Raw genomic sequence first — 24,296 nt, 5'->3', positions numbered from 1 at the left:
TGTGATGACTGCACCTGCGCCACCTACCGCAGTGGGGGTTGTGGGGACCGAGCGAGGGTACAGCCCAGCCCCGCCCCGCACACAGCAAGTGCTCAATAAACAGCTGCAGGCCAGGTGACACCCAGGGTTCTGCAGGCCCGCCCAGGACAGGGCTGAGGCGCTGCACCCCACTCGCCCCACTGCCCAACTGAACCTCAGAGGCGCCCCCCTCCCTGGCCTCCCCAGACTCCCATTCCCTCCTCCTCTTCCCCCAACCAAACCAGGTCACCTGCTGTGAGCGCTGGTGGCTGGCCCTGCCCCCACCATCCTGTCCTCACTCCAGCCCCACCTTGGGAGCAGCCCTGACTCCCATCTCCAGGCCTTTGCACACACCCTTCCCTCTCTCTCAAGATTCCGCTCCCGGGCCACTCCTCCACGAAGCCTTCCCAGGTTGAGTCGCCTCATTCCTATGGCACTTTGTACCTTCTGGTTACAGTCCTTCCCTCTAGGGCCCGGCACCCATCTCCCCTCCTTGAGGGCAGGGACCAGAGCTGGTTCACCCCCATCCCAGACGCCCAGCACAGCGTGGGCCAGGGTGGAGAGGAGAGCTGCGCTTGGCACCAAACCGGGGCAGGCGTCCCCTCGCGGCCGAGGCTACAGCCCTGTGCCCGGGCTCCTTCCTTTCCCCACGGTTGGAAGAGGAAGATTCTAACAGAGAGGCTCACGCTGAGCCCCAGCTCCTCCCTACCAGCCTTAGCCGCACCTGGCACCACCCACCCTGATGGCTCCTGGGACCGGCTGTGTGGGGGAGTGGGAGGGGGGGGGAGGTGAGACAGCAGGCCAGCAGGGAGGGGAGCTGGCCCCTCCGTCCTCAGGCATGCATGGGGTTGTGGCCAAGAAGAAAGTGGACTCAGGTTGGGGTCTGGGAGGCAAACTAAAGTTGGGGCACAGGAACTAGAGCTCGGGGCTAAGCCCTGCCCTCCTCTCCACCCTTCCCGCCTGCAACACTGGCACCTTCCCCATTTATCTTCTGACTGTCCTTCTGCCATGTCACCTCTTCCAGGAAGGTCTCCCTGATTTCCAGGGAGATCTGGTTGTCCTTCTCCTCCAACTAAAAATGATCAAAGCTAACCTTCAATGAGCTCCTTCTGCACGCCAGACTTCAGGGCTAACATCCATAAGCACACCATTTTATTTAATCCCTAGAAGGACGTATAAAGTGGTAATACTGTCATCCCATTGCACAGATGAGGTAACTGTGGCACAGAGAAGTTGAGATGCAGAACCAAAGTCTGAACCTTAACTATTCCGCTTCTTGCTGAGCACCGCGGAGCAGGGATCCTGTTGGAGGAGTGTCTTTCTCACTGCTGTGGCCCCACCACCAGGTGTGGAGCCTGTCACAGAGAAGCAGGTTGAAGAAACTGCAGGCCCAAGAGGCTGGGCAGGGGCGGGCCAGCAGACACAGTCCCCTCTGGCCTGGCTCTCCCACATCCTGACCCCTTAGGCCCCCACCTGGGGCCTGTAGGTGGGACCCCAATCGCCATCCATCACCGTGCCCCAGAGCAGCGCAGAGCCCGGCACCGGGAAAGGAGCACCAGGACGGGCCTCACGGGGAGTACCGTTCACTAGGCCATCTGCAGTCGACGGTACAGTCCAGGGTGCACCAGGCTGAGCTGGGCTCCTCCCCAGGCGGTTGGGTGGGGGAAGCAGGCAGAATGAGGTAGGTGAGCTGAGGGGCAGCTGCACTGTCTTCTGAGAGGCGAGGTCTCGGCTGCAGGCCCTCCCTTCAGGCTCCAGGGACAGTTGCCTCAGACCCTGGCGGTGAATCCCAAGACGGGGTGGGCTGGCCCTGGGGGCTGACCTGCTCCTGGAAGAGTCCGTCAGTCAGGGCTTCCGGAAGGGTCAGCTCACGAGGTTTCGGAGGTGTTGGGGGTAGGCGGTCGGGCCGGGAGTTCTAGGCACCCCTAGCTTCCTCCACGGCCCAGCCCAGGGTCAGCAGCACCGTCACTGCCCATACGTCTCCCTTCCTGAGTGTGGCATCTGCAGGTCCCTGTCATCCTGGGCTTGGCCTGGGTCTGGGTCCTGCTCAGCTGGGGAGGAGTGGCTGGCGCTCTGATGAGGTGGCGGCATCCCTGTATATCAGGAACTGTATGGAGATCTGAAGGAGTCAACGTCAAGGCCAAACGGAGCACAGCCTGCATTGGACCTGCCCCAGGGTGGCCTGTGGCCCCATCCAGAACTGCTGCCCTCTTCCCTCCCTGCAACTCGGCCAGGTGGGCAGGGTCAGCCATGGCCTCCTGGCCTCTGCTCTTGCTGCCTTCCCACCCCTCAACCGGCCAAACCCCATTTATCTGCCAAGTCCAGCGCTTGGGTCTTCCTCTCCAGGCAGCCTCCCCTGACCCCAGCCCCAGGATCTTGCCCTCCTCTCACCCTACAGCCCCCTGGGGGTTTCAGCAAGTGGCAGGGGCCATTTTGGGGCACTAGAGCTTAACATTCTTCATCTCTCATTGCACCCACCAGGAACTCCGCAAACGTCGAAACAAGGGCCCCGTTTATCTCCTCCCAAAGGAGATGCAAATAATGCCCTGCTCAGCCATCCAGCAAACATTTACTGAGCACTCACTGTGTGCTGGGTCCGCTGCTGGGTATTTCCAGACACCTTAGCTTATGTAATTGCCCCATGACCTTGGTGAGACAGCAAGATGAAGACATGGAAGCACAGAGAGGCTAACGGTTTGCTCTGTGTCACACAGGACACCGGGGAGCCAGGATTTGAACTCAAGTTTTTCCATCTCTAATTCACGTGTGTGTGTCTCCACATTGCAGCTTTCCTTCCTCCTGCCTGGATGGGCTGATTTATGCCCTGTTCCCCAGACCCTCTGCACAAGCTGTGCCAGGAACATCCCTCCCTCTCCTGTGCCTAACTTCTCCTTCAGGGCACAGTTTCAATGGCACTAGTGGAGGCCTCTGCTGAGCCTCTAAACCAGGACAGACAGGCCCCTGGTCACACACTCTTGCAGTTTTTCTCTGTGCTACTCAGTAGCACCACAATGAAGTAATTATTTATGATTACACGTATCCTGTCTGCCTCCCCACTGAACTGTGAGCTTCTTGAAGGAAGGACCATTCTGTTCTTACTCACAAATAGATCCGGTACCTGGAGGGGTGCCCAGCACATGGGAGGTTTGGCTCTTGGATGTACGGATGGATGGATGGATGGGTGGATGGGTGGATGGGTGGATGGAAGGATGGATGGATGGATGGATGGATAGAAGAATGGATGGATGGATGGATGGATGGATGGATGGATGGATGGATGGATGGAAGGATGGAAGGATGGATGGAAGGATGGATGGACGGACAGACGGATGGACAGAAGGATGGATGGATGGATGGACTGGATGGAAGGATGGATGGAAGGATGGATGGATGGAAGGATGCATAGAAGGATGGGTGGATGGATGGATAGATGGATGGATGGATGGATGATGGATGGACTGGATGGATGGATGGATGGATGGATAGAAGGATGGATGGATGGATGGATGGATGAAGAATGGATGGATGGATGGATGGATGGATGGATGGATGGAAGGATGGATGGATGGATGGATGGATGCTGAAGCCACGTGCAGGCGGAGGCTGCTGTGGCCCCCCCGACCCCACCCACCCTCACACCCTGAAGGATACGATGGTGTCGAGCAGCAGGACGCCCAGGCTGCCCACGAGCCAGGGCAGGTGGTGCAGCACGTAGCTGCCCTCGCTCTGGCCCGCTTCAGGGTTTTTGAGCAGCACGCTTAGCCCGTACAGCGTGTTCCCCAGCATCACCAAGGCGAACAGCGAGTAGGAGATCCCCTGGGTCGACTTCCGCAGGAACTGGAAGCGAGGGGTGTAGGGTCAGAGACCTCAAACGGGCCTCTTGTCTCTCTGGACTGTAACTGTCCATGTGTCCGTCTGCCCTGTCACAACGCACATGCTCCGAGCAGACTGCACACGGTGTGACCAGCGTCGACACGGGCCTGCTGCCCAGATCAGCCCTTTCCAGGGCCTGACTCCTCATCCCCGTTCCAACGTCATCTCCCGGGCCACCCTGCCCAGGTCGCAAGAGACTAGGGCTGCCCCACCCTGCTCGCCCCAAGGTGCCTGCTCCCCAGCCCTACGCTGACTCACTGCCCAGCAAGGCTCCCCCATCTCTGGTTCCCCACCTTCTCCTCTGCTCTCAGCCCCTCGCTCTCACCTGACCTCCGACCTCCCCGGGACACATGCAGGTCACATGTACCCCTGGATGGCAGGCATCTCATGCCCATTTCCAGAGGCAGAAACTGAGGCTTGGAGAAGTGGATTCAGTCACCCAAGCCAACAGTGAGTGTGGACCAGACCTGCTGCTACTCCCTAACCCAGGGGCCCGAGCTGCCAGCCGGCTCCTCTTCCCGTGGCCCCAGTGCCCCTGCCCACGGCTCACATTGGTGCGGATCTGAGGCAGCCGGGAGAGCAGGTACAGCATGCTGGACACGGAGCCGATTAGGAAGCCAATGATTTCCTGCTGCGTGAAGGGCTGAGAGGGCAGAGTGGAGTGCTCAGTGCTCAGCAGGGGTTGGGGTGCAGACTGAGAGCCCCAACTCCCTCCTCGAGGGCAATTCCCCTGACCTCGTGGTCATGCAGGGGCGGGCCCTCGGGGTGAGCCAGACCCCCACCCTGCTCTACTCTCGCGTGCCCACACCTCACCTTATTGCCCGGCTCCACAGACAAGAGCGTCCGCCCCCGGAAGACCTCCCTGGGGGCAGCCACCAAGCCAGCGCTGCTCAGCAGTGGGGCGGTACACGCCACCCCCAAGATGAACAACAGCACAGAATTGATGGGGGCAGACCCTGGACATGAGGCAGGAGGGAAGCTGAGATTAGGGATCTGAGTGGCAGCAGACAGACTGGGCTTTGAGTCCTGGCCTTGTCCCTCAGTGGCTGTGTGACCTTGGGCAAGTGACCTAACCTCTCTGAGCTTTTATTCCTCATCTGTAGAATGGGTATAATGAGAGTACCCTTCTCCTAAGGTTGTAAAGGTAAACTGATGAGGGCAGTGGGGGCAGGAAGGGAATTATGGAGCGTGGAAATGCTGAGACAGCCCCACCCCCAGGTGCCTGGATCATTTCTTGTACAGCCCTGGATCTGCCCCTTCTGAATCCTGTGTGCTGTGTCCTTGTTTCCTCAGCTCCAAGCCCAGGGCCCGGCACTGAGGAGCAGCTGAAGCCATGTTTGTTGAATGAGAGAACTTAAGTGAAGGGGACTCCCTGTGGTCCTGCCCGGATGTGCTCACTGCCCTCTATCTCGGCTCATCAGGTGATCAGGGCCCCAGCTTTCAGATAAGGCCCGGAGGAAGCCCTTTCTTTTTTTTTTTTTTTTTTTTTTTTGCGGCACGCGGGCCTCTCACTGCTGTGGCCTCTCCCGTTGCGGAGCACAGGCTCCGGACGCGCAGGCTCAGCGGCCATGGCTCGCGGGCTCAGCCGCTCCGCGGCATGTGGGATCCTCCCGGACCGGGGCACGAACCCACGTCCCCTGCATCGGCAGGCGGACTCTCAACCACTGCGCCACCAGGGAAGCCCCCGAGGAAGCCTTTTTGAGGTTTGGTTTATCACCAGCAATGGGAAACCTTCCTCCTCCCAAGCTTCCAGGCCTCCTGGCTGCCCTCAGGGATCCCAGTACTCACACAGAGAGGGGCGTTTCTTAAACTTGTAATGAAAGTACAGCGACAGCATCAGCACGTCGGCTAAGACGTAATACACGGCTGTGTAGGTCTGCAAGAGAAGAGGGGGCCCAGGGCGCTGGCTGCAGTCCCCGGCTCAGGGACCACACCCCAGCACCCGGGCAGCTCTGCCCCATCCCAGCTGGGTGACTGAGCAAGTTGCTTCACCTCCTGGAGCTTCTGTTTGTTCATCTAGAAAGGAGGGGATCACAGTTCCCACCTGGCAGAGCTAGAAAGCAGGTAGGCAAGGGCCTGGCAGGTGCCCGCCTGGGTAGACAGAGGAAACCGTGGCTAGCATGACCAGGCAGGACAAAATGGGACTCAGAGGTTAAGTGGAGGCTACCATTTGGCCTGATACAGGGGCGATTTACAGCCCCCCTTGGGAAGACAATAGATTCCTGATTTTGAGTCCCAGCTCCACCCAGCCACAGAAGAATGATAGCACCTGGGCCTCCCAAGGGAAAACCTTCCTCCTCCAGGGCCCCATGCCCTGAAAGCTCAGTCAGGATCTCAGCACCTCAGAGGTCAAAGACCCCAGCCATCCTGTGGTTTGATGTGCTCATTTTGTAGATGGGGGAACTGAGGCCCACAGCCCATTGTCACACTGTGCGGCAGGCAGAGGGCTCTCTCTATAGCATGGGGCCCTCGCAAGATGGAAGCCTCTGCAGACTGTCCCTGGCAGCCCACCCAGCCCGGGGACCAGCCCACCTGCAGGGGCAGCTGGTCAGCAAGGAAGGAGCCAATGAGATTGCAGGAGTCTCCGCCGATCCAGCCCAGGAGGAACCACAGGGACAGGGCCTGGTCCATGTTGCCCATCTTGCAGGCCTTGATGTACTGGCTGTGGCGGAGGAGGGAGACGTGTGCTCAGGGGCCGACGGCTGTGATACCGCGTGGAGGGTAAACATGGGAAGAGCCAACACGGAATAGCGGGGCCGGGGCGGCGTCTGCACAGGGGGTCGCCTGGGAGCTGATCCTTCCCGCAGGTGGGATCCTCATGGGCCTTTCTTTGCCCTTTGGGGATTCTTACCAGGGGATCCCTTCCAAGCCAGGAGCTCCATGGGACATGCATCTTTCCAGAGAGGGCCACTGCATGATAGATTCTCCTCCACAGCAGCCTCTCGGTGGGGACCTGGGGCCTTTACAGGGCCCTGATGTTTTGCGTCAGACCCTGAGAACCACTTCATAGGGACCCTGGGTTCTCTCTTCTATGGAGGAGCGGGAGGGGGGTTGGTGTTTGGAAGGAAGGAGGATGGTGGTTGCCCTACAGCCGAGGCCTGGGCGATGCCCTATCTCCAGGGGAGATGGATGATAATACGGGCCTGTTATCTTCAAAGGGCAACAGAGAAGCCTCGGGCTGTGGCTCCCAGAGCTCTGATTACAACGCCATGGGGTCAAGTCTCGATGGGCCTCTTTGGGGATGGAAAAGTCAGGGAAGCAGGATTCACACTCAGACCCTGAGGTTCCAGGCTTGCTCTGAGTCGTTCCACAACGGCCATCTGCTGCTTACATTTCTCTTTAATCATCTGCATGTATTTAAATTAGTAAAAGGTAACTAAACAGCACCTCACCCCACCTTCCACCCAAGACAGAAGCTAGGAAAGCTAGGCCTGGCCCTGGCTCTTCACAGTCATCCTTCCACCTCCATCTCCTGCTGACCCCGCCCCCAGCTCTTTAGGTCTCCCACCCAAGCCTATGTTCCTTGTTTCCAACTCCCTCCTCCGACAGGGGACACTCCGACCCCCACCACCTCTTCACCGGGACTGCCTTCTCTTCCTCCAAACTCTGCCTCAGCAGATGGCTCACCCAGTCCCTCCTCTGTATCTTTCAGGAAATATCAGTTCCTCCTCAGGGCCTTCCTAGAAGGGAGCTCTGCCAGCATTGGTCAGTTCCTCCTGGACTCAAGCTTCCTGAGGGAAGGGACAGTGCCCAGCATGGGGCTGGCCTGGAGAGGCCCTTCAGGTTTACCCCGTGGCCCTGCCCTTCCAGGATACTGTGACTTGAAGGGTCTCCATAAATTTCAGGGAAAGTGATTTTGTCACACTCAGGAAAGGCGGAGTCCTAAGGAGAAGCAGGAAGGTGGCTGCCCTCCCTGCCATCACCTGGGGCTCCTCCCAGACCTCTGACACCCCCTCCCTGGTTAATCAGCCAGGCTCCGGCAGGGCTGGCACTATGCCCTGGTGGAAAGGGGAGGCCTCAGCCGGCTCCACCAGCTCCTCGTGCTTCTGGGGGAGCTCTCACCCCAAGATGGGGAGTCTCTCTCCCTTGGCCTCCACCCATCACCCAAACCTGTCTGCTTTGCCTGCTAAGGGCCACCTATCCAATCCCCCAGACATCATTGCTTGCTGGATGCCTTACACAGCCTCCCTGCCTCCAGTCTCTCCCCCGTCCCTCCAGTTCTCCTTCCCTAACAGAAGGTCTACAAAGGCAAGGATGGGGTCGGTTTTGCTTACTTCTGCCACATCTAGTATGGCAGCTGGGACAAGGTGAGTCAGTAAAAATGTCAAGCCCTAGGCAGCATGTTGGGACAACTTGATGAGATAAGGGTAGTATTTTTTTTTTTTTTTTTTTTTGGCCACTGCACGGCTTGTGGGATCTTAGTTCCCCAACCAGGGATTGAACCTGGGCCCTCAGCAGTGACAGCACAGAGTCCTAACCATAGGACTGCCAGGGAATTCCCAATGGTAGTCTTTTTAACACATGGTACTGGGACAACCGGGTACCACATGCAAAAGAACGAGGTTGGATCCCTACCTCACACCGTATACAAAATACAACCCAAGCTGAGTCAAAGCTCTACATGTAAGAGCTAATTTGTGATACTGTGATTTACAATAAGAAATATATATATTTGGTCTTCTTCCCTGTTCCCTGCACAGAGCTCTCCTAAGAATGTCCTAAGGGGTGAGAGAGAGAGAAAGAGAGAAAAAAAGGTGTCTTTTGTAATGTTAATAAGGTGACTTTTGGAAAGCCCTTAGGTCACCTGACGATAAGGACTCATTGCCAGGGGAACCAACAGTAAGATTAGAAGGTTGGGACATTTGGTGTCAGGGGCCCCTCTCCCACCCCCCTCACCCACCTCAGGGGAGGAGAGAGGCTCGAGATTGAGCCCAATTGCTAATGGCCAATGACTGTGTAATGAAGCCTCCATAAAAATCATTCCTCTGAGTTCTGGGAGCTGCTCTAGCAAACTAATCAAACCTGAGGCGGGGTCGGAGGAATCTCCGATCTACAGCTGGAGGTCAGAAGCACAAACGACAACCTGGACCTGTGACTGGTCTCAGAAGCGGGGAGGAGGGAGCACTCTTGTGGGACTGGTAGGACGGGGCCCCTAACCTGTGGGATCTGAGGCTGTCTCAGGTGTAGACAGTGTAAGAATTGAGTTGATTGCTTGATGGTGTGGCAAAAAAACACATCAGAATTGGTGTCAGACTTGGATAAATCTATATAAAACTCTTAGAAGATAAGGGTGAATCTTTGTTACCTGGATTAAGCTATCCTTTCTAGACATGATAGCAAAAGCACAAGTAACAAAAGAAAAAAACACATAAATTGGACATCATCAAGGGACTTCCCTGGCGGTCCAGTGGTTAAGACTCAGAGCTCCCATGCAGGGGGCTCAGGTTCGATCCCTGCTCGGGGAACTAAGATCCCACATGCTGCACGGAGCGGCCAAAAAAAAAAAAATGGACATCAACAAATTTTTGAATTTTTGTGCTTCAAGCGACACCATCGAGAAAGTGAAAAGACAACCCACTGAATGGGAGAAAATATTTGCAAAATATATCTAGAATATATAAAGAACTCTTATAACTCAACAGCAAAAAGGCAAATAATCCAATTGAAAAATGGGCAAAGAACCTAAATAGACCTTTTTCCAAAGAGAATATAATTTGGCCAATAAGCGGGTGGAAAGCTACTTAATATCACCAGCCAACAAGGAAATACAAATGAGAACTATGAGATACCACTTCACACTCACTAGGATGGTATAATAAAAAAGACAGAAAATAACAAGTGTTGATGGGGATTTAGAGAAATTGGAACCTTCATGCGCTGCTGGTGGGAATATAAAATGGTCCAACCGCTTTGGAAAACAGTCTGGCAGTTCCTCAAAAGATTAAACACAGAGTTACCATGTGACCCGGCAATTCCACCCCTTAGGTATATACCCAAGAGAAGTAAACACACATGTCCCCACTAAAACTTGTACATGAACATGCATAGCAGCCTTAATCACACTGGCCAAAAGGTAGAAACCACCCAAATGTCCATCAATGAACGAATGAATAAACAAAAGGTACACACATACAACGAAAACTACTATTCGGATGTAAAAAAAGAATGAAGTATTGACACTAGCTACGTGTGACGTGGATGAACCTTGAAGATGTTATGCTAAGTGAAAGAAGCCAGTCACAGAAGGCCACATACTGTATGATCCATTGATAAGAAATGTCCAAAACAGGCAAATCTACAGACAGAAAGCAGATTGGTGGTTGGGGCCGGGAGATTTAGAGGGAAACGAGGAACGACTCATTTCTTTCTGGGTTTCTTTTTAGGGTGACAAAAATGTTCCAAAACTGATTGCGCCAATGCTTACACAACTCTGTGCATATACTAAAACCCTGGACTTGTACATTTAAATGGGCTAACTCAGTGGCATAGGAATTATCTCTCAATTAAACTGTTATCTTTCTCCCTCAGGAGAAACAGCATAAGATTTCCTAACAGTGGAGAATGCCCTTACATTACAGGGCCCTGGATGACCTCTTTGACCTCACCTCTCCTCTTCGGCGCCCCCTCTGCCCAGCCATAGGACTGAGCGTACGGTGTGTAAAGGCCATCCTCATAGCAACCCTGTGAGGTAGGGAACAACATTCCCATTTTACAGATGAGTAAACTGAGGCGCAGAGCAGTGAAGGGACTTGCCCAGGTCACAGTGTGTCCACGTTCCCTAATCACAGCAGTGGCCCTGCTGTTTTGTAATCACTGCTTGTCCTCCACCAGACTGTCACAGAACAAAGGCCAAGTTCGATGCACCCCAGCCCTCCCACTCCTCCGCCTCCTCTCTGACTAGCTGTGCAATTCACAGCAAGTTAGTTAACCTCTCTGGGTTTCTATTTCCTCGTAAAGAAGCGATACAGACTGTCTCTGTTTCACAGGGTGGTTATGAGGATTAAATAGGGTAAAGACATGTCAAGTGCTTAGAAGTGAGCTAGGTACACAGTGGGCACTCACTGAACAGGTGTTATTATTATTACCTGTGGGTCAGCATGGTCCAGCTCAAGGCGGGGCCTAGAGTGAGGTTCGCTGTAGGGCCCTCCAGGGCGGGCTGGAAGTCAGTCAGTGGGGGTGGGAGAGGGAGCACACTTGGCCTTGAGTCTGGAGAGGCCCAACGCCAGCCAGCGAGCCCCTCTTCGGTGCAGCCCCAGGAGCACTTGCCCCACCCGTGCAACCCAGCCCTGGTCCCACCACCCTGATGCTACTCACGGGAGGGTGGACGCAGCAAAGCAGAGAATGGAGATCAAGCCCAGGCCCACGCTGGCCTTGTCCCAGACATCCCAGGCACACTCGCCAAACACGTCCCATATCCACTGGCTGGAGCCATTGGGGCAGCTGGAGAAGTTGCTGGAGCCCAGCTTCCTCCAGACCATGGCTTCGGAGGGAGGGAGGGAGGGAGGGAGCCGGTGTGCTGAGGCAGGCGACAGCTCTACAGGGAACAAGACAGGGGCCTTCAGCCTTGGGAGGTCTGGGTCCTAGTCATGGTCCCGCCACTTTGAGCCCATTCCAGCCTTATCACCCAGCATGGACTGAGCCCCTGAACCAGAGAACACGATCAGTACAGAGATCCAAGTAACCACATATGCAGGGAGGGCACTGGATGTGTGGTCAGAGACAGGTGCATTCGAATCCCCATTCTGCCTGTTAACGCCTCGACTTTGGGCAAGTGACTCAGCCTTGCTGTGCCTCAGTGTCCTCATCTGCAAGATGGGGCGATAACAGTGTCTCCCCCATACAGCTGTGAGGGCTCAATGAGTCCATAAATCTAGTGTAGAGAACTGAGCCCTCAAACAATGCCACCTTTGTTCCAACTCCTGAACATTTCGATTGTTTCCAATCTCTTCTTCTTGCAAATCACGCTGTGAGGGTCTGCTGAGACCAGGCCCACTAAGTACACCCTCTCATTTAAACTACGGCTGTCCTGGGAATCCCCTGGTGGTCCAGTGGTTAGGACTCAGCACTTTTACTGCTGGGGCCTGGGTTCAATCCCTGGTCAGGGAACTAAGATCTCACAAGCTGCACCACTCGGCCAAAAAAAAAAAAAAAGTACGGCTGTGCCCTAGTACATTGGTCAGATGAGGCAAGTGGTGAAGAAGGAGCAGGTGAGTTGCACACATGGCTGGGATTCAAGCTTGGCGTGCTCAAGCCGCATTCTCCCAGCAGCTCGCGTGTGTAGGACGCCTGCTGGCAAAGAGTCCGGAGCCACCTCCCCATTCTCACCCGACAAAGCCAGGAGCTGGCTGGTTGCGGGGCAGGCAGCGAAGTCCCCAGCTGGTGTCCTAGAGCAGTCACAGCCTGTGTGACAGTCCCAGAGGAGGAAGAGGAAGTGGGGTTGCTGGGCAGAATCATCACAGCCCCTGAGAGCTGAGCACTTTACCAGCTCTGTGCTAAGCACCTTACGTAGGCCTTTCTGCATTTTGCTGCACATCAGCTCTATGAAGTGGGGGCTACTGATATGTCTGCGTGGACCCGGGGAGGTGACTTGCCAGGGCCACCCAAGCAGGAAGCACTCAGAGCCACCATGCTTCTGCCCCTGGGAACGGCGGCACCTTCCTGTGGTCTGCAGGGCTGCCCAGGGTCTCACGCAGCCAGAAGACAGGCTTCCCCTTTTCTCACTGCGCTCAGAGGGGCTTTCCTCACCTGGGATGAGGCTCTCTCCAGCCACCTTCAGTTTCTGCTTGTGTCAAAAGACCCAGGATCCTCGTAAAGCAATGCCCCACAGACAATGCCATAGACCAAACGTTTACGTCCCTCCTGTCCTGTTGAAATCTAACCCCCGATGTGATGGTATTTTTGAGGTGGGGCCTTTGGGGAGTATTTAGGTCATGAAGGCAGAGCCCTCATGAATGGGATTAGTGCCCTTATAGAAAAGACCCCAGAGAGCTCCCTCGCCCCTTCTGCCAGGTGAGGACATATCGAGAAGACAGCCATCTATGAACTAGGAAGTGGACCCCCAGCAGACGTTGAATCTACTAGCACCCTGAACTTGGACTTCCCAGCCTCCAGAACTGTGAGAAATCAGTTTGTTTCTAAGCCATCCAGACAAATGGTATTTTGTTACATTGGCCCGAATGGGCTGAGACACCCTGGCTGGACCCTTGGAACTGCTGAGGCCATAGCGACCTGGGAGCATCAGGCAGGGAAAGGAAGCGAGTCAGCTGCTTTTCTTAGGAAGCTCTAGGCTCTCAGCTCTAACGCGACTCAACAGCGAGCCCCAGAGCTGGGGGCAAGGGCACCCCAGGTCACTGCCTGCCTGGTTCACTGCAGTCCCTCCGGGGCCCTGCAAAGGGGGGCTGAAGGTCTCTTCCTGTACCTTGGTGACCACCCCCCCTTGACCTTCAGCACAGCTGATGTTGGAGCCATTTATCTGCCGCCCTGCCACCAGCAGCTGCAAGGCCACCCCAGGTTAACACGCAGTCCAGGTAGGAGCTGGGTTTTTGTGGTGCCTCAGGCATTTCAAATCAAGTCCTTTTGTTCCCCAGCCACCCCTCCAGTGGACCACTTCCCCAAGCCTCCTCTTGTAGAGCCTCAACACACCACGGCAGGTCATCACAGTAGTATACTGCCATCCTCATTAACTTCTCTGTGAGGGGAACACTGTCCGCTCCCTCCTTGGGGTTGTTGTATAGATAAAATGCACATAAAGCTCTTAGCCCAGGGCCTGACACAATGGTAGTGACTAAGAATGAGAGACCAGTATCTCAAGCACCCTGAGGTCACTCTCACTTCCTCTCTTCACCAGGCTAGGGAAGAAAGAAAGTGGACACACGCCCAGTGAAGGAGGGATGGGTGTCTTGGGGGGTGTACCATGGCTCACAGGGCCCAGGGCGCAGGGCCCTGGGTGGGTGGTCCCCTGTCCATGCACGGGGTCCATGTGCAGCTCGGGGCTCAGGATATTTGAGACACGCCTGAGCCCTGAACAGAAGACACTTTCCTCTGAGGGCCACTGTGCACAGAGCCTGTCACCCGTGGGTTCTGACCCAAGTAGGAAGCCAGCCTGGGCCCAGGCCTGGCTTCTGAGACCAAGCCCACCTCCTAGTCCAACAGCACTGAGCAAATGGATGGCCAGGGTTGCAACAAAGGTTGACCAGGTCTGTAGGTGTGACAAGGACCACAACAGGGGTGCCTTGTGGTTTTTGTTTTTTTTAATTGAAGTATATAGTTGATTCAGGGGTGCCTTGTTATCATGGAGGGCACATGTTTGAAATTCAGGATCAGTGTGTCAGAGCTGGGGATCAAGGACCTTGGGTTTAAGAAGCTCCCCCAGCGTATTCTGACCACATGTATTCTGTGCACATGAGCACACTTTAAGAAAGGCGGAGGGGGCTTCCCTGGTGGCGCAGTGGTTGAAAGTCCACCTGCCGATGCAGGGGACACGGGTTCGTGCCCCAGTCCGGGAAAATCCCACATGCCGCAGAACGGCTGGGCCCGTGAGCCATGGCCGCTGGGCCTGCGCGTCCGGAGCCTGTGCTCCACAGCGGGAGAGGCCACAACAGTGAGAGGCCCGCGTACCGCAAAAAAAAAAGAAAGGCGGAGGGACTTTCCTGGTGGTCCAGTGGCTAAGACTCCACACTCCCAATGCAAGGGGCCCGGGTTCGATCCCTGATCAGGGAACTAGATCCTGCATGCCACAACTTAGAGCCCACATGCCGCAACGAAGACCTGATGCAGCCAAATAAATAAATAAATATTAAAAAAGAAAAGAAAAGAAAAGAAAGGCAGCCCTGGAAATGGCATCCGCTGCCGCTGCCATGTAACTCGTCCAGATCCCAAGCTGAGTCACAGAGCTGCTCCCCACTGAAGCTGCCCAAGTGGCCACCTTTATCTACCAGGTAAGTCCAAATGCCTTGAGACTGAGCCCCAGGGTGCTCCAAGAACTGCCCTCCCCCCATCTCCTGTCCCTCCCTCTAGGCCTTCAGACGGTCATTCCCAGGTCTCCTGACTTCTGTCCATGCCATCTCTTCCCCTAGGCTGGGCCTTTTCATCCTAGACGGCATAGTAAAGAGAAACTAAGACCCAGTTCTAAATTGCCGTCTCAGTTTAGAAGGTCCTCACAGGAGCTGGCGGGAAAACACCTGTCCCCTCTTCCCTTAACTCCTCCACAAACCCGAAGAATGTTCATCACACTCCTCAGCCACTGCTGCCCTTTAAGCCCACTCCTGTCCCTTCACCCTAGTTGTAAACTTATTCTTAGGCCCCGGACACACCAGGTGCACAGTAAAGGTTCAAAAAACAGCAAGACAGACACGGAGAGGGGGGAGAGGGAGAGAGAAAGGAAGGAAAAGAAGGTAGGAAGGGAGAGAGAGAGAGAGAGAAACAAAGAAAGGAAGGGAGAATGGGAGACCTAATTGTGAGCTTGGATGGCCTAGGGTTGAGGAGAAAGCACTCTGGAACTGACCTGCCTAATGCCTACTAGTAATGAATTCTCGGTCAAGTGCCTGAGCCTCAGAGTTCCACCCTGTAAAACAAGGGAATGATGCAAGTATCCACCTGCTAGGCTAACGGCAGAGTTAAATGAGAGAATCCAGGCTGAGGGATTAGAATGGTGCCTGGCACAGGTTAAACCCTCAGTAGAATAACCGGGAACGGCTATTATTCTGTTCTGTCTAGAGCTCTCTCCCCTCCCCCCACAGGGTTCCCGGCAAACAGCAGGCTTCAGGAAGCCTTGAAAAGACAAGACTGCGTCAGTCCTCGTACTTCCAAACACAGACTCCCCATGTACACACCTGGAAACCTGTCCTAGGCATGGAGTGGGAGGGGACAATCTGGGCTCCCTGCAGAATTGGGGAGCACCTGAGGGGAGAAGCATCCCGCCTTGGGGCTACCACCCACTCCAGCCCTCCAGGTCCTCGGTCACAACTCCCTCCTAGTGACTCAGCCGAGCACCGGCCGCCTGTTAGGCGGGGATAATAACAGGGCAGCCGCTGGGGTCGGCGCTCATTCGCCGCGAAGCCCCCCTCTGGCCCGCCCTGGGGAAAACAAAGTCGTCAGAAACGCAGGGGCCCGTCGGCCGGGAACAAGAGGTGAAAAAGGAACCCAGACCCCAGGCCCTAGGTCAGAGCGGCCCGAGGGGTCATGCTGGTCGCCCTTGAGGAGGGGGCCCTGGGCCCCCGCCGAGGGCCTCCCAATCCCAGCCCAGAGCCTCGCTCCAAGATCTCGCGCCCCGAGGTGGGGGCAGTAGCCCCAGGACCATCCAGGGGCTGGAGGAGGGTGTTGGAAAGATGTAGCAGGGAAGGCCCAGAGTCCCGAACCGCAGCCCCAGCCTCAAATTCGGCTTACCAAGTCTAGAGCCTCCCCGCCGCCCGGCTTCTGGGTTCTCCAGCTCCTGCCTTCATCAGCTGACCAGAAACCCCGCCCCGCCCCGCCCCGGAGCTGCGCGGCTCCGCCTCTTGCGCCGCGCACTTGGCGGAAGGTCCCGGGAGTCGTGGCGAGCGAGCGTATCTTGCGTGAGGGGGCGCCGCGCTTCTCCCCATCGGCAGGGAGGCGGGGCCCGAGGCGCCGCAGCGCGCAGGCGCCGACCTCATGCTGAGCGCCTTGTCTCGCGCCGTGGCCCGCGCCGCCGTCCGCTGCGCTCGTACCCCCCGGCCACCCGAGGCTCGCACCGCCGCCACGGCAGCCGCCATGTCCCGGGGCCCGCGGGCCACCTCAGGCTCCCCTGTCCGGCCCGCCACCGTGCTGGGCACCATGGAGATGGGGCGCCGCATGGACGCGCCCGCCAGCGCCGCGGCAGTGCGCGCCTTTCTGGAGCGCGGCCACACTGAGCTGGACACGGCCTTCATGTACAGCGACGGCCAGTCCGAGAGCATCCTGGGCGGCCTGGGGCTCGGGCTGGGCGGCGGCGACTGCAAAGGTAACTTCTGGCGCCCGCGCACCGACCACCTGTCCTCTCCCTGCACCGTGCAGTGCAGACCCGTCCCGCAGGACGCTGACCCGACCCCAGCCACGCGCCCGCCGCGGTCAGGGCCGACAGCTTCGCCCCGCCCCTGGGGCGCCCACCTCCCCTGGCCATCCCGCAGCTCTGTGAACACCCCGCGCCTCAAGTCCCTTGCACATCCAGCCCCGACAGCTGAACAGCGTTTTCTCCTGACCACCTTCCCCTCCGCTTCTTCGTCTGGGGATTGCAACTCGGTAACCCCCGAGCCTGATCTAGTCCTTGGCTTCCTACCCCAGTTGCTTTCTTAGTGCACCTCTCTGCGGCACTGGTCTCCAGAGTTATGCTGTACCCCCCTCCAACCCTGCCAGGTGCCCATAACTGGTCCCCAGGCGCTCTGCCTATGCCCCTCTCCCCATTGTCCTCAACGCCCATGCGCTCCCCGAGAGCCCTTTTCTCATCCAGGTCTTTCATCAGTCCCCAGACTTTGTTCTGTTCAGTTGGCAGTACTCCTGGCTCTCTCAGGGAGAGCTGCAGCATTGCCGTAGACCGGGCTGGGGGAGCAGGGGTGGTGGGTTAAAGAGTGGGGAGGCGTGAGAGACAGGGTAAGGCTTTTCTGTCCACTCCTGTAGCCCTATGCCAGCTTCTTATGGAGCTATAGGAGGGAAAGTGTCTCAAACCCACCCGCAGGGAGCTCAGAGTCTAGTGGGGAAGATTGAAGCAAATAATTGCAGAGGAGCGTAGAAGAGGAAGCACTTTTAGGGAAGGCATGATGGGGCCAGGCAGAGGCCCTAGGGAAGGCTCAGAGAACACTGAGGCTGGGCCTTCAAGGAACAATAGTAGTTTGCTGGGCAGAGCATGAGTCAAAGTGTTATGAGACGCTGAGAGCATAGCTGTGCCAAGACTGGTGTGTGGGTGGCCAGGAGGCAGGTGTGCTTGAGTGGAGGATGTGTGTGTGGAGGGACGGTCCCTCATCAGCCTGATGCCACTGGAAGTGCCTAGGAGGGTGCCTGGCACATGGTGGGACCCAGTGAAGTCAGCTGATACTATTACTGCCACACTCTGCCTCCTCTTTTCCATGCTGAGACTCTTTCTTCCCAGCCCTTGTGTCAGGGGCGTCCTCCTCTGGGTCCTCCTTAGATTCATAGCTTGGTGGATCTGGAGGAACAGACTTGGGAATGTGCATCTCAGACCCACACTCTCTAGTTCACCTGGGTGCCTCTCGTGACTAAGGAAGATTTTATTCCTGAATTGGTTTCTCCCCCTCCAGTCCTTCCCTGCTTCCTTCTTTGAGGCCAGGCACTCACAGAGTCAAAGTCCTCAGGTCAGACCCGAGGCAAGGTTCACACCAAGAATGCAGGGAGATTGAGAAATGTGGGGAATGGAAAAAATCTGGACGAGAAGCTGAGAGACTTGGTCTCTCCAACATCCAAGTGGTCTGATGACTCCCTCCCCTCTGGATTACTGAGTTGCGTTTGCCAGATATGGAAAGTGCAGGATCCAGAGAGCCAGCGTTCTTTTTTTTTAATATATAAATTTATTTATTTGTTTATTTTTGGCTGTGTTGGGTCTTCATTGCTGTGCGCGGGCTTTCTCTAGTTGCAGAGAGCGGGGGCTACTCTTCGTTGCGGCGCGCGGGCTTCTCATTGTGGTGGCTTCTCTTGTTGAGGAGCGCGAGCTCTAGGCACGCAGGCTTCAGTAGTTGTGGTGGGCTCAGTAGTTGTGGCTCGCGGGCTCTAGAGCTCAGGCTCAGTTGTTGTGGCGCACGGGCTTAGTCACTCTGCAGCATGTGGAATCTTCCCCGGCCAGGGCTCGAACCTGTGTCCCTTTGATTGGCAGGCAGATTCTTAACCACTGCGCCACCAGGGAATCCCCCAGAGAGCCAGCATTCTTTATAGCACTTCCAAGCTGCTTGCATGGCAGAACTCTCTTGTTCTCATGGGGAGTGTGTCTCTACAGTGGGTATGCGGATGTGCACGCTTCCAGGAGTCTGGAAGGAGAGGGGGGAAACTGTCACTGCCTTCTGCTCATTTTGCCTTCTACCTCTCTCTCAAATGGATCTGCCAGTGGTTATGTTCAGCAGCTGCATCTCTTTCCTGAATTCCTGCAGCAGCCTCTTTACTTGTCCCCCTGTCTTCAGGCCTGCCCCCTCGACGTCTCTATTTGGCAACCAGAGCGAACACAGCTGACCAGTTCACTCATAAAACCTTTGAATGATGGTATTTGAGAAAACCCGTTGGGATTAGGTCTGGACCCCCTTCTCTTGTCTCACATACCACTGCTCCCTGCCTGGAGTTTATAACTCAGAGTTGCACGTATGGCCTTCACGTACCGTGCTTTCTTGCCTTTGTGACTTTGTCCAAGTTCCCATCCTTCAGAATGTGCTTCCCACCCTTCCTTGTTGGCTGGGACTCTTCTTTTTTTTTTTTGGCCGTGCTGTGCAGCATGCGGGATCTTAGTTCCCCGAACAGGGATTGAACCCATGCCCCCTGCAGTGGAAGTGCAGAGTCTTAACCACTGGACCACCAGGGAAGTCCCAGGATGCTTTTTTGGAGACTCGTGGGGTCAGGAAGCCCTTCCTGGAATTCCCAGGTTGGCCACATACGTCTCCTCTGGGCTCTACTGCACTTACATATTGTAACGTCACCTTCTAGCTTGTGACCTCCTTGAGGGCAGAAACTGAGTGTTTAGTTCATCTCTGTGCGCTTGGCCTCTACTGCAAGGCTTGACACAGCTAGCAGTTTGGTGACTAATATAGCAGCAGTGAACATTGGGAACTCACACATGAGACATTATTGAATCCTCATGCTCTCCCTGTGAAGACAGTTCCATTGTTATCATCCCCATTTTATAGATGAGAGAATTGAAACTCAGAGAACTTAAGTAATTTAGCCAGGGTCACATGGCTAGTAAGTGGTTACAATAAGTTTCTTAACCATTACATTCTTCCCACAAAGTGAAAATCGCTACCAAGGCCAACCCCTGGGAAGGGAAGTCGCTGAAGCCTGATAGCCTCCGGTCCCAGCTGGAGACGTCACTGAAGCGGCTGCAGTGTCCGCACGTTGACCTCTTCTATCTACATGCACCGGACCACGGCACCCCTGTGGAAGAGACACTGCGTGCCTGCCACCAGCTGCACCAGGAGGTGAGGGCAGCCCCCCAGCTCCTCTGCTTGGCCTGTCGTTGCCCAGGAGAGTGGAGGCTCCAGGGCTGTCCCAGAGCAGAGCTGGGGACAGACCCCACTCCCAGGGTCCCCAGCCAGTCTCTCCTTCCTGGTGTTCTGGGCTGCAGTGGGTTCTGACCTTGGCCTCTCCCCCGCAGGGCAAGTTTGTGGAGCTTGGCCTCTCCAACTATGCCGCCTGGGAAGTGGCCGAGATCTGTACCCTGTGCAAGAGCAACAACTGGATCCTGCCCACCGTGTACCAGGTGAGGCCAGGGCTGCAGAGGCCTCTGTCTCCTGGGTGCCTGCTGATCCTGGGTCCCCGTGGCCCCTCCCACTCCCCCCCAATGTCCCCCCCCCCACCCCATGCCCTCTCCATAGCAGCCACCCCCCTGCCTCCCCTGCTCACAGCCTGCAGATGGCTCCCGGGTACCCTCAGGCTGGCAAACAAGCGCCTGCTCTCTCCGGCCCAGGCTCCCCTTCCTGCCTGCTTCTCCCTCTGCAGTCAGCCTGGAACACTCCTCCCTGCTTCTCGTGGGAACGAGTGCCCAGGTCTCGCTTAGATGCCTCTTCCTCTGGAAGCCTTTCCCAACAGCCCAGCGGGGCCTCCCATCTCCAAACCCTATCTTCATACATTGAGCAAGTATTTGGGAGAATCTGCTATGATCACCGAACCCACCTTTATGTGATCACCTGACCTCTGTCTTTGTTTTTAACTTGACTCTAACGTCTCTTGGAAGCAGAGACCTTGCTAGATACGCTGGTGTTTGGGAACTCAGTGTCCAGCACACAACCGGCGCCTACAGATATGTGGCAAATGACATATCCCGTCCACTGTCCCTTCCTGGGGCCCAGCACCATCTCCCCATCGCCCAGCCACCACTGGTGATGTTGGAAATCATTGCTGAAGTCCTGGGCAGGTTTTGACTGAAGGTTTTTGAAGAAGACTGGGGTCCCCTGACCCGTGCACCCTCTCCAGCTGCCCCTTCTGCCCGCAGGGCATGTACAACGCCACTACCCGGCAGGTGGAGACAGAGCTCTTCCCCTGCATCAGGCATTTTGGACTGAGGTTCTACGCCTACAACCCTTTGGCTGGTATGGGATATGGGCTGCTGTGGGGACGGGCTCCCCTCCCAGGTCCCGGGGGGCATTTCTGGTCCTGTTTCTCCCTATTCCTGACCCGGGGGCTACCCAGCCCCAGACCTGGGAAGCAGAGAAGGGTTTGACAGGAGGCTGGGCTGGGTCCTCCATCCCTCCGGGGTCCCCCACCATCACCCCCACTTCCGGTCCAGAGCAGCCTCTGGGAGCAGTGCCAGGGGATCTGATTACAGCCTTCCCTCAGGGGGCCTGCTGACCGGCAAGTACAAGTATGAGGACAAGGACAGGAAGCAACCTGTGGGCCGCTTCTTTGGGACCAATTGGGCAGAGATCTACAGGAATCGGTGAGCTGGGGATGGGCTGCATCAGGGTGGGAGGAGTGGGAGGGGGTCCCCTTTATCTGAAATGGAGGAGTTCTAGGCTGCTTTCCTGGGTCTCCAAGCCGCCCCTTGCTGCCTGGACCTACCTCTTTTGATTCCTAGAGGAATTATGAAGCCCTCTATAGGGTTTCTTCTTGCTTTCTTGGGACCTCCGTGAGGAATGAGGATCCCTGGACCTTATGCCAGGTCTTCCAAGGCATCGCTCCGCCCCGAGGAGTGCTCGTCACCTGCAGATGGGGAAGGAGAGGGCCCTGGATGGAGGCTCAGCAGTCCTGGGGCCGAGCCGTACCCCTGTACTTGCTGCCTGTTTCCCTAGGTAAAGTAGGGGCAGGCTTTGAGTCCTCAGGGGTAAAGATGTCATTGAGGTCTCTGGTGAGGGACCCAGCATCCTGGGTGTTTCAATAAAGCAGGAGACCCATTGCTAGAGGGGATACCAGCCCCTCCATGCTGCAGGGTTGGGGTGAGCGCAGCTGTCCTGTTTGACTCTTAGCGGTGGCCCCCAGTGTGACCCCATGGTCCTGACCCCTGTGCTACCCTCCCCACCTGCTCAGCTTCTGGAAGGAACACCACTTCGAGGCCATTGCCCTGGTGGAGAAGGCCCTGCAGGCTGCGTATGGCCCCAGTGCCCCCAGCATGACCTCGGCCGCCCTCCGGTGGATGTACCACCATTCGCAGCTCCAGGTAACCCCTCGTTGCTGGAAGCCCCACTTCTTCTCCCTTCGGGAAGCCAGCATTACCTTCAGGTGATTTCTAAGTAGTTTTTCCCTCTGAAATTTCTCTTTGTTCCAGTTTTCATGGCAGCCTTCCTGTTGTTCTGAGTAGCTGTCCAAGTGCCAGGCCCTATAATGAGGGCTTTCCTAACATGGATTGAATTATTACTTAGGCCTGATGAAGTGTGATTATTCCAGTTTTACTGATAAGCAAACTGGGGTTCATACAGCTGTGAAAGGGATAGAAAATTATCACAGGTTTGACTGTAAAACCCCCTGGTCTGGCTCCTCTGGGGGGAGGTGGGGTTTCCCTCGGTCCTTGGTGTCCCCTGTCTTCCTGGCTAAAATTTTTCTCCAGCATCAGCCTTACATAGTTGCATCGTCTCTGACATGTATATAGTAGGTTTTCAATAAGTGGGAGCTCAGTGCTTTGCATAATTTCTCATTCCCATAGCCACGCTGAAAATTGAGAAGATTTGAGTCTCAGGGGGGTTAGATAGCTAAACCTAGTTTACACAGGTGCTGAGTGGCAGAACTGGGCTCTGAACTTCGGTCTGAATGAGGATGAGCAGTGTGGCAGCAGGAGGAAAGAAGACAGGGTTTGGGGTCACATAGTTACAGTTGTTGAAGGTACCTTAAGTGCTTTCTAGAACTATGTAGAGTATAAAGTTAAAAAATCAGGTCCCAAGTTTTGGCGGGGGCAAGGCTGTGGGTGGAGTGGGGGGAGCATGTGTGACCGGGGTCACTGTGGTGCGCTAGTGTGTTGACGTCTGGCCGTCTCCCCTTGCAGGGTGCCCACGGGGACGCGGTCATCCTGGGCATGTCCAGCCTGGAGCAGCTGGAACAGAACTTGGTGGCCACTGAAGAAGGGCCCCTAGAGCCAGCCATCGTGCAGGCCTTTGATCAGGCCTGGCACCTGGTTGCCCATGAATGTCCCAGCTACTTCCGCTAGGCCCCAACACAGCTCAAGCTGCCCAAGGTTTCTTCCTTTTCTGTCACCTCTTCTACTCTCTCCCCCTGGCCGGTCTTTGCCTTAAGCTGATTTAGCATGGTCTTTCTCCATTGTCTGGATCCATGCATTATTTTTCTAGATCCCTGCCTCACTCCCAGTTGCCTTCACAATGTGTAAAGGCTGGGGCTGAGCCCCATTCATGCATTTCCCGTCTGAATAAAGCAGGCACTTGACCTGGCTGTAGCCCAGGCCCGGAGTGAAGCCCACAGATTTGTCTCCTCAACTGCTTACGACTTGTTTCCACCCTGCCTGGGGGCTTCCTGCCAAAGGGGTAGAACCATGAGCTGGAGTCGTCTAAAGGCAGAGGCAGTGGGAGGGTCTTCCCAGCCTCCTGCCCTGAACCCAGCCTAACCCCTCAACAGCCAGGCTGCAGGTGGCCCTCACGCTTCTACACGCGACAGAAGAAAAGAGGGTCATATGCCCTGAGGTAGATTTTCTCTCATTCAAAATTACCTCATTAAATACTTAGAAATGGAATAATTTGGGCAAAAACCTACCGTTAGCGTCACCACGAAGAAGAATAAAACCTTCCAGGATGCTGTGGGACATTTTAACACACACTCATTTCAGCAGCGGCTTTACTCTTAGCTAAAGCCTCCTTTCTTCTGGTCTTCCACAGATTCTCAGCTCTGCTGCTGGGCCTCCTTTTGGTGGGAGTGGGCGTGGGCAGCCAGGACCCCCATTTCCCTCAGCAAATCCCTACCCCAAGTAAGGGCACCCAAGTCTGGAGAAGAAATGAAATCCCAGGTCCAGTGATTGCTGTTTGAACATTCCCAGGACAGAAAAATCACACCCTGGGCGAGAGGTAGGGTGTGGGCCAGGCAGCAGCAGTAGGCAGCATTTGGACCAGTCTCTTCAAGTGATGAAAGGGGCTCAACCTGGAAATGCAGACAACCACCAATCAAAGACTTTGTTCAAAGGAGTCTCCTTCTAGAAGGAGACACCTTTCAGATGAAGTTTTATTATTTGGAGTGAAGACACCCTCCTTTGTCTTCACCCATAATAAAATGGATGCTTCCGCAAGTGGGGTAATATCAGTTATTACCCCACTCATGTTAATAATAGTATC

General features: G+C 55.8%; 2 protein-coding genes across 4 annotated transcripts; one reads left to right on the top strand and one right to left on the bottom strand.

Annotated features, from left to right (window-relative positions):
- Positions 1–974: 974 nt before the first annotated feature.
- SLC66A1 (solute carrier family 66 member 1) lies at positions 975–16,322 on the bottom strand. Of its 3 annotated transcripts, none has more exons than XM_079931241.1 (8): positions 16,276–16,322; positions 11,206–11,425; positions 6,424–6,553; positions 5,680–5,767; positions 4,705–4,847; positions 4,442–4,534; positions 3,670–3,855; positions 975–2,137 (listed from the first exon to the last, which is right to left on the bottom strand). In XM_079931241.1, the coding sequence occupies exons 2-8, from the start codon at positions 11,367–11,369 to the stop codon at positions 2,066–2,068; spliced, it is 876 nt and encodes a 291-aa protein (XP_079787367.1). In that variant the 5' UTR covers positions 11,370–11,425; positions 16,276–16,322; the 3' UTR covers positions 975–2,065. The 3 variants fall into 3 exon arrangements, with proteins under 3 accessions (XP_079787367.1, XP_079787368.1, XP_079787369.1); XM_079931242.1 differs by lacking the exon at positions 16,276–16,322 and adding an exon at positions 12,637–12,792; XM_079931243.1 differs by lacking the exon at positions 11,206–11,425 and having other exon boundaries at positions 16,276–16,293.
- A 96-nt stretch (positions 16,323–16,418) lies between these two features.
- Positions 16,419–24,017, top strand: LOC307194333 (aflatoxin B1 aldehyde reductase member 2). The gene is made up of 7 exons (XM_079937439.1): positions 16,419–16,846; positions 19,825–20,012; positions 20,189–20,293; positions 21,026–21,122; positions 21,370–21,469; positions 22,057–22,186; positions 23,006–24,017. Exons 1-7 carry the CDS (start codon positions 16,519–16,521, stop codon positions 23,165–23,167), a joined length of 1,110 nt encoding a protein of 369 aa, XP_079793565.1. The 5' UTR covers positions 16,419–16,518; the 3' UTR covers positions 23,168–24,017.
- The last annotated feature ends 279 nt before the right edge of the window (positions 24,018–24,296 follow it).

The sequence above is a fragment of the Stenella coeruleoalba genome (assembly GCF_951394435.1).
Source record: "Stenella coeruleoalba genome assembly, chromosome: 1".
Classification (NCBI taxonomy): domain Eukaryota; kingdom Metazoa; phylum Chordata; class Mammalia; order Artiodactyla; family Delphinidae; genus Stenella; species Stenella coeruleoalba.
This window is presented reverse-complemented; position numbering and strand designations above follow the sequence as displayed.

Bases quoted from the DNA above. Each gene is read 5' to 3' on its own strand.
- SLC66A1 (XM_079931241.1), bottom strand. From the start codon at position 11,369: ATGGTCTGGAGGAAGCTGGGCTCCAGCAACTTCTCCAGCTGCCCCAAT. The intron at 6,554-11,205 runs GTGAGTAGCATC...CCTCCGCCACAG, and splicing joins TTTGCTGCGTCCACCCTCCC to CCAGTACATCAAGGCCTGCA. The intron at 4,535-4,704 runs GTGAGGTGTGGG...CTGCCCTCTCAG, and splicing joins CTGTGGAGCCGGGCAATAAG to CCCTTCACGCAGCAGGAAAT.
- LOC307194333 (XM_079937439.1), top strand. From the start codon at position 16,519: ATGCTGAGCGCCTTGTCTCGCGCCGTGGCCCGCGCCGCCGTCCGCTGC. The intron at 21,470-22,056 runs GTGAGCTGGGGA...CCACCTGCTCAG, and splicing joins GCAGAGATCTACAGGAATCG to CTTCTGGAAGGAACACCACT. The intron at 22,187-23,005 runs GTAACCCCTCGT...CTCCCCTTGCAG, and splicing joins ACCACCATTCGCAGCTCCAG to GGTGCCCACGGGGACGCGGT.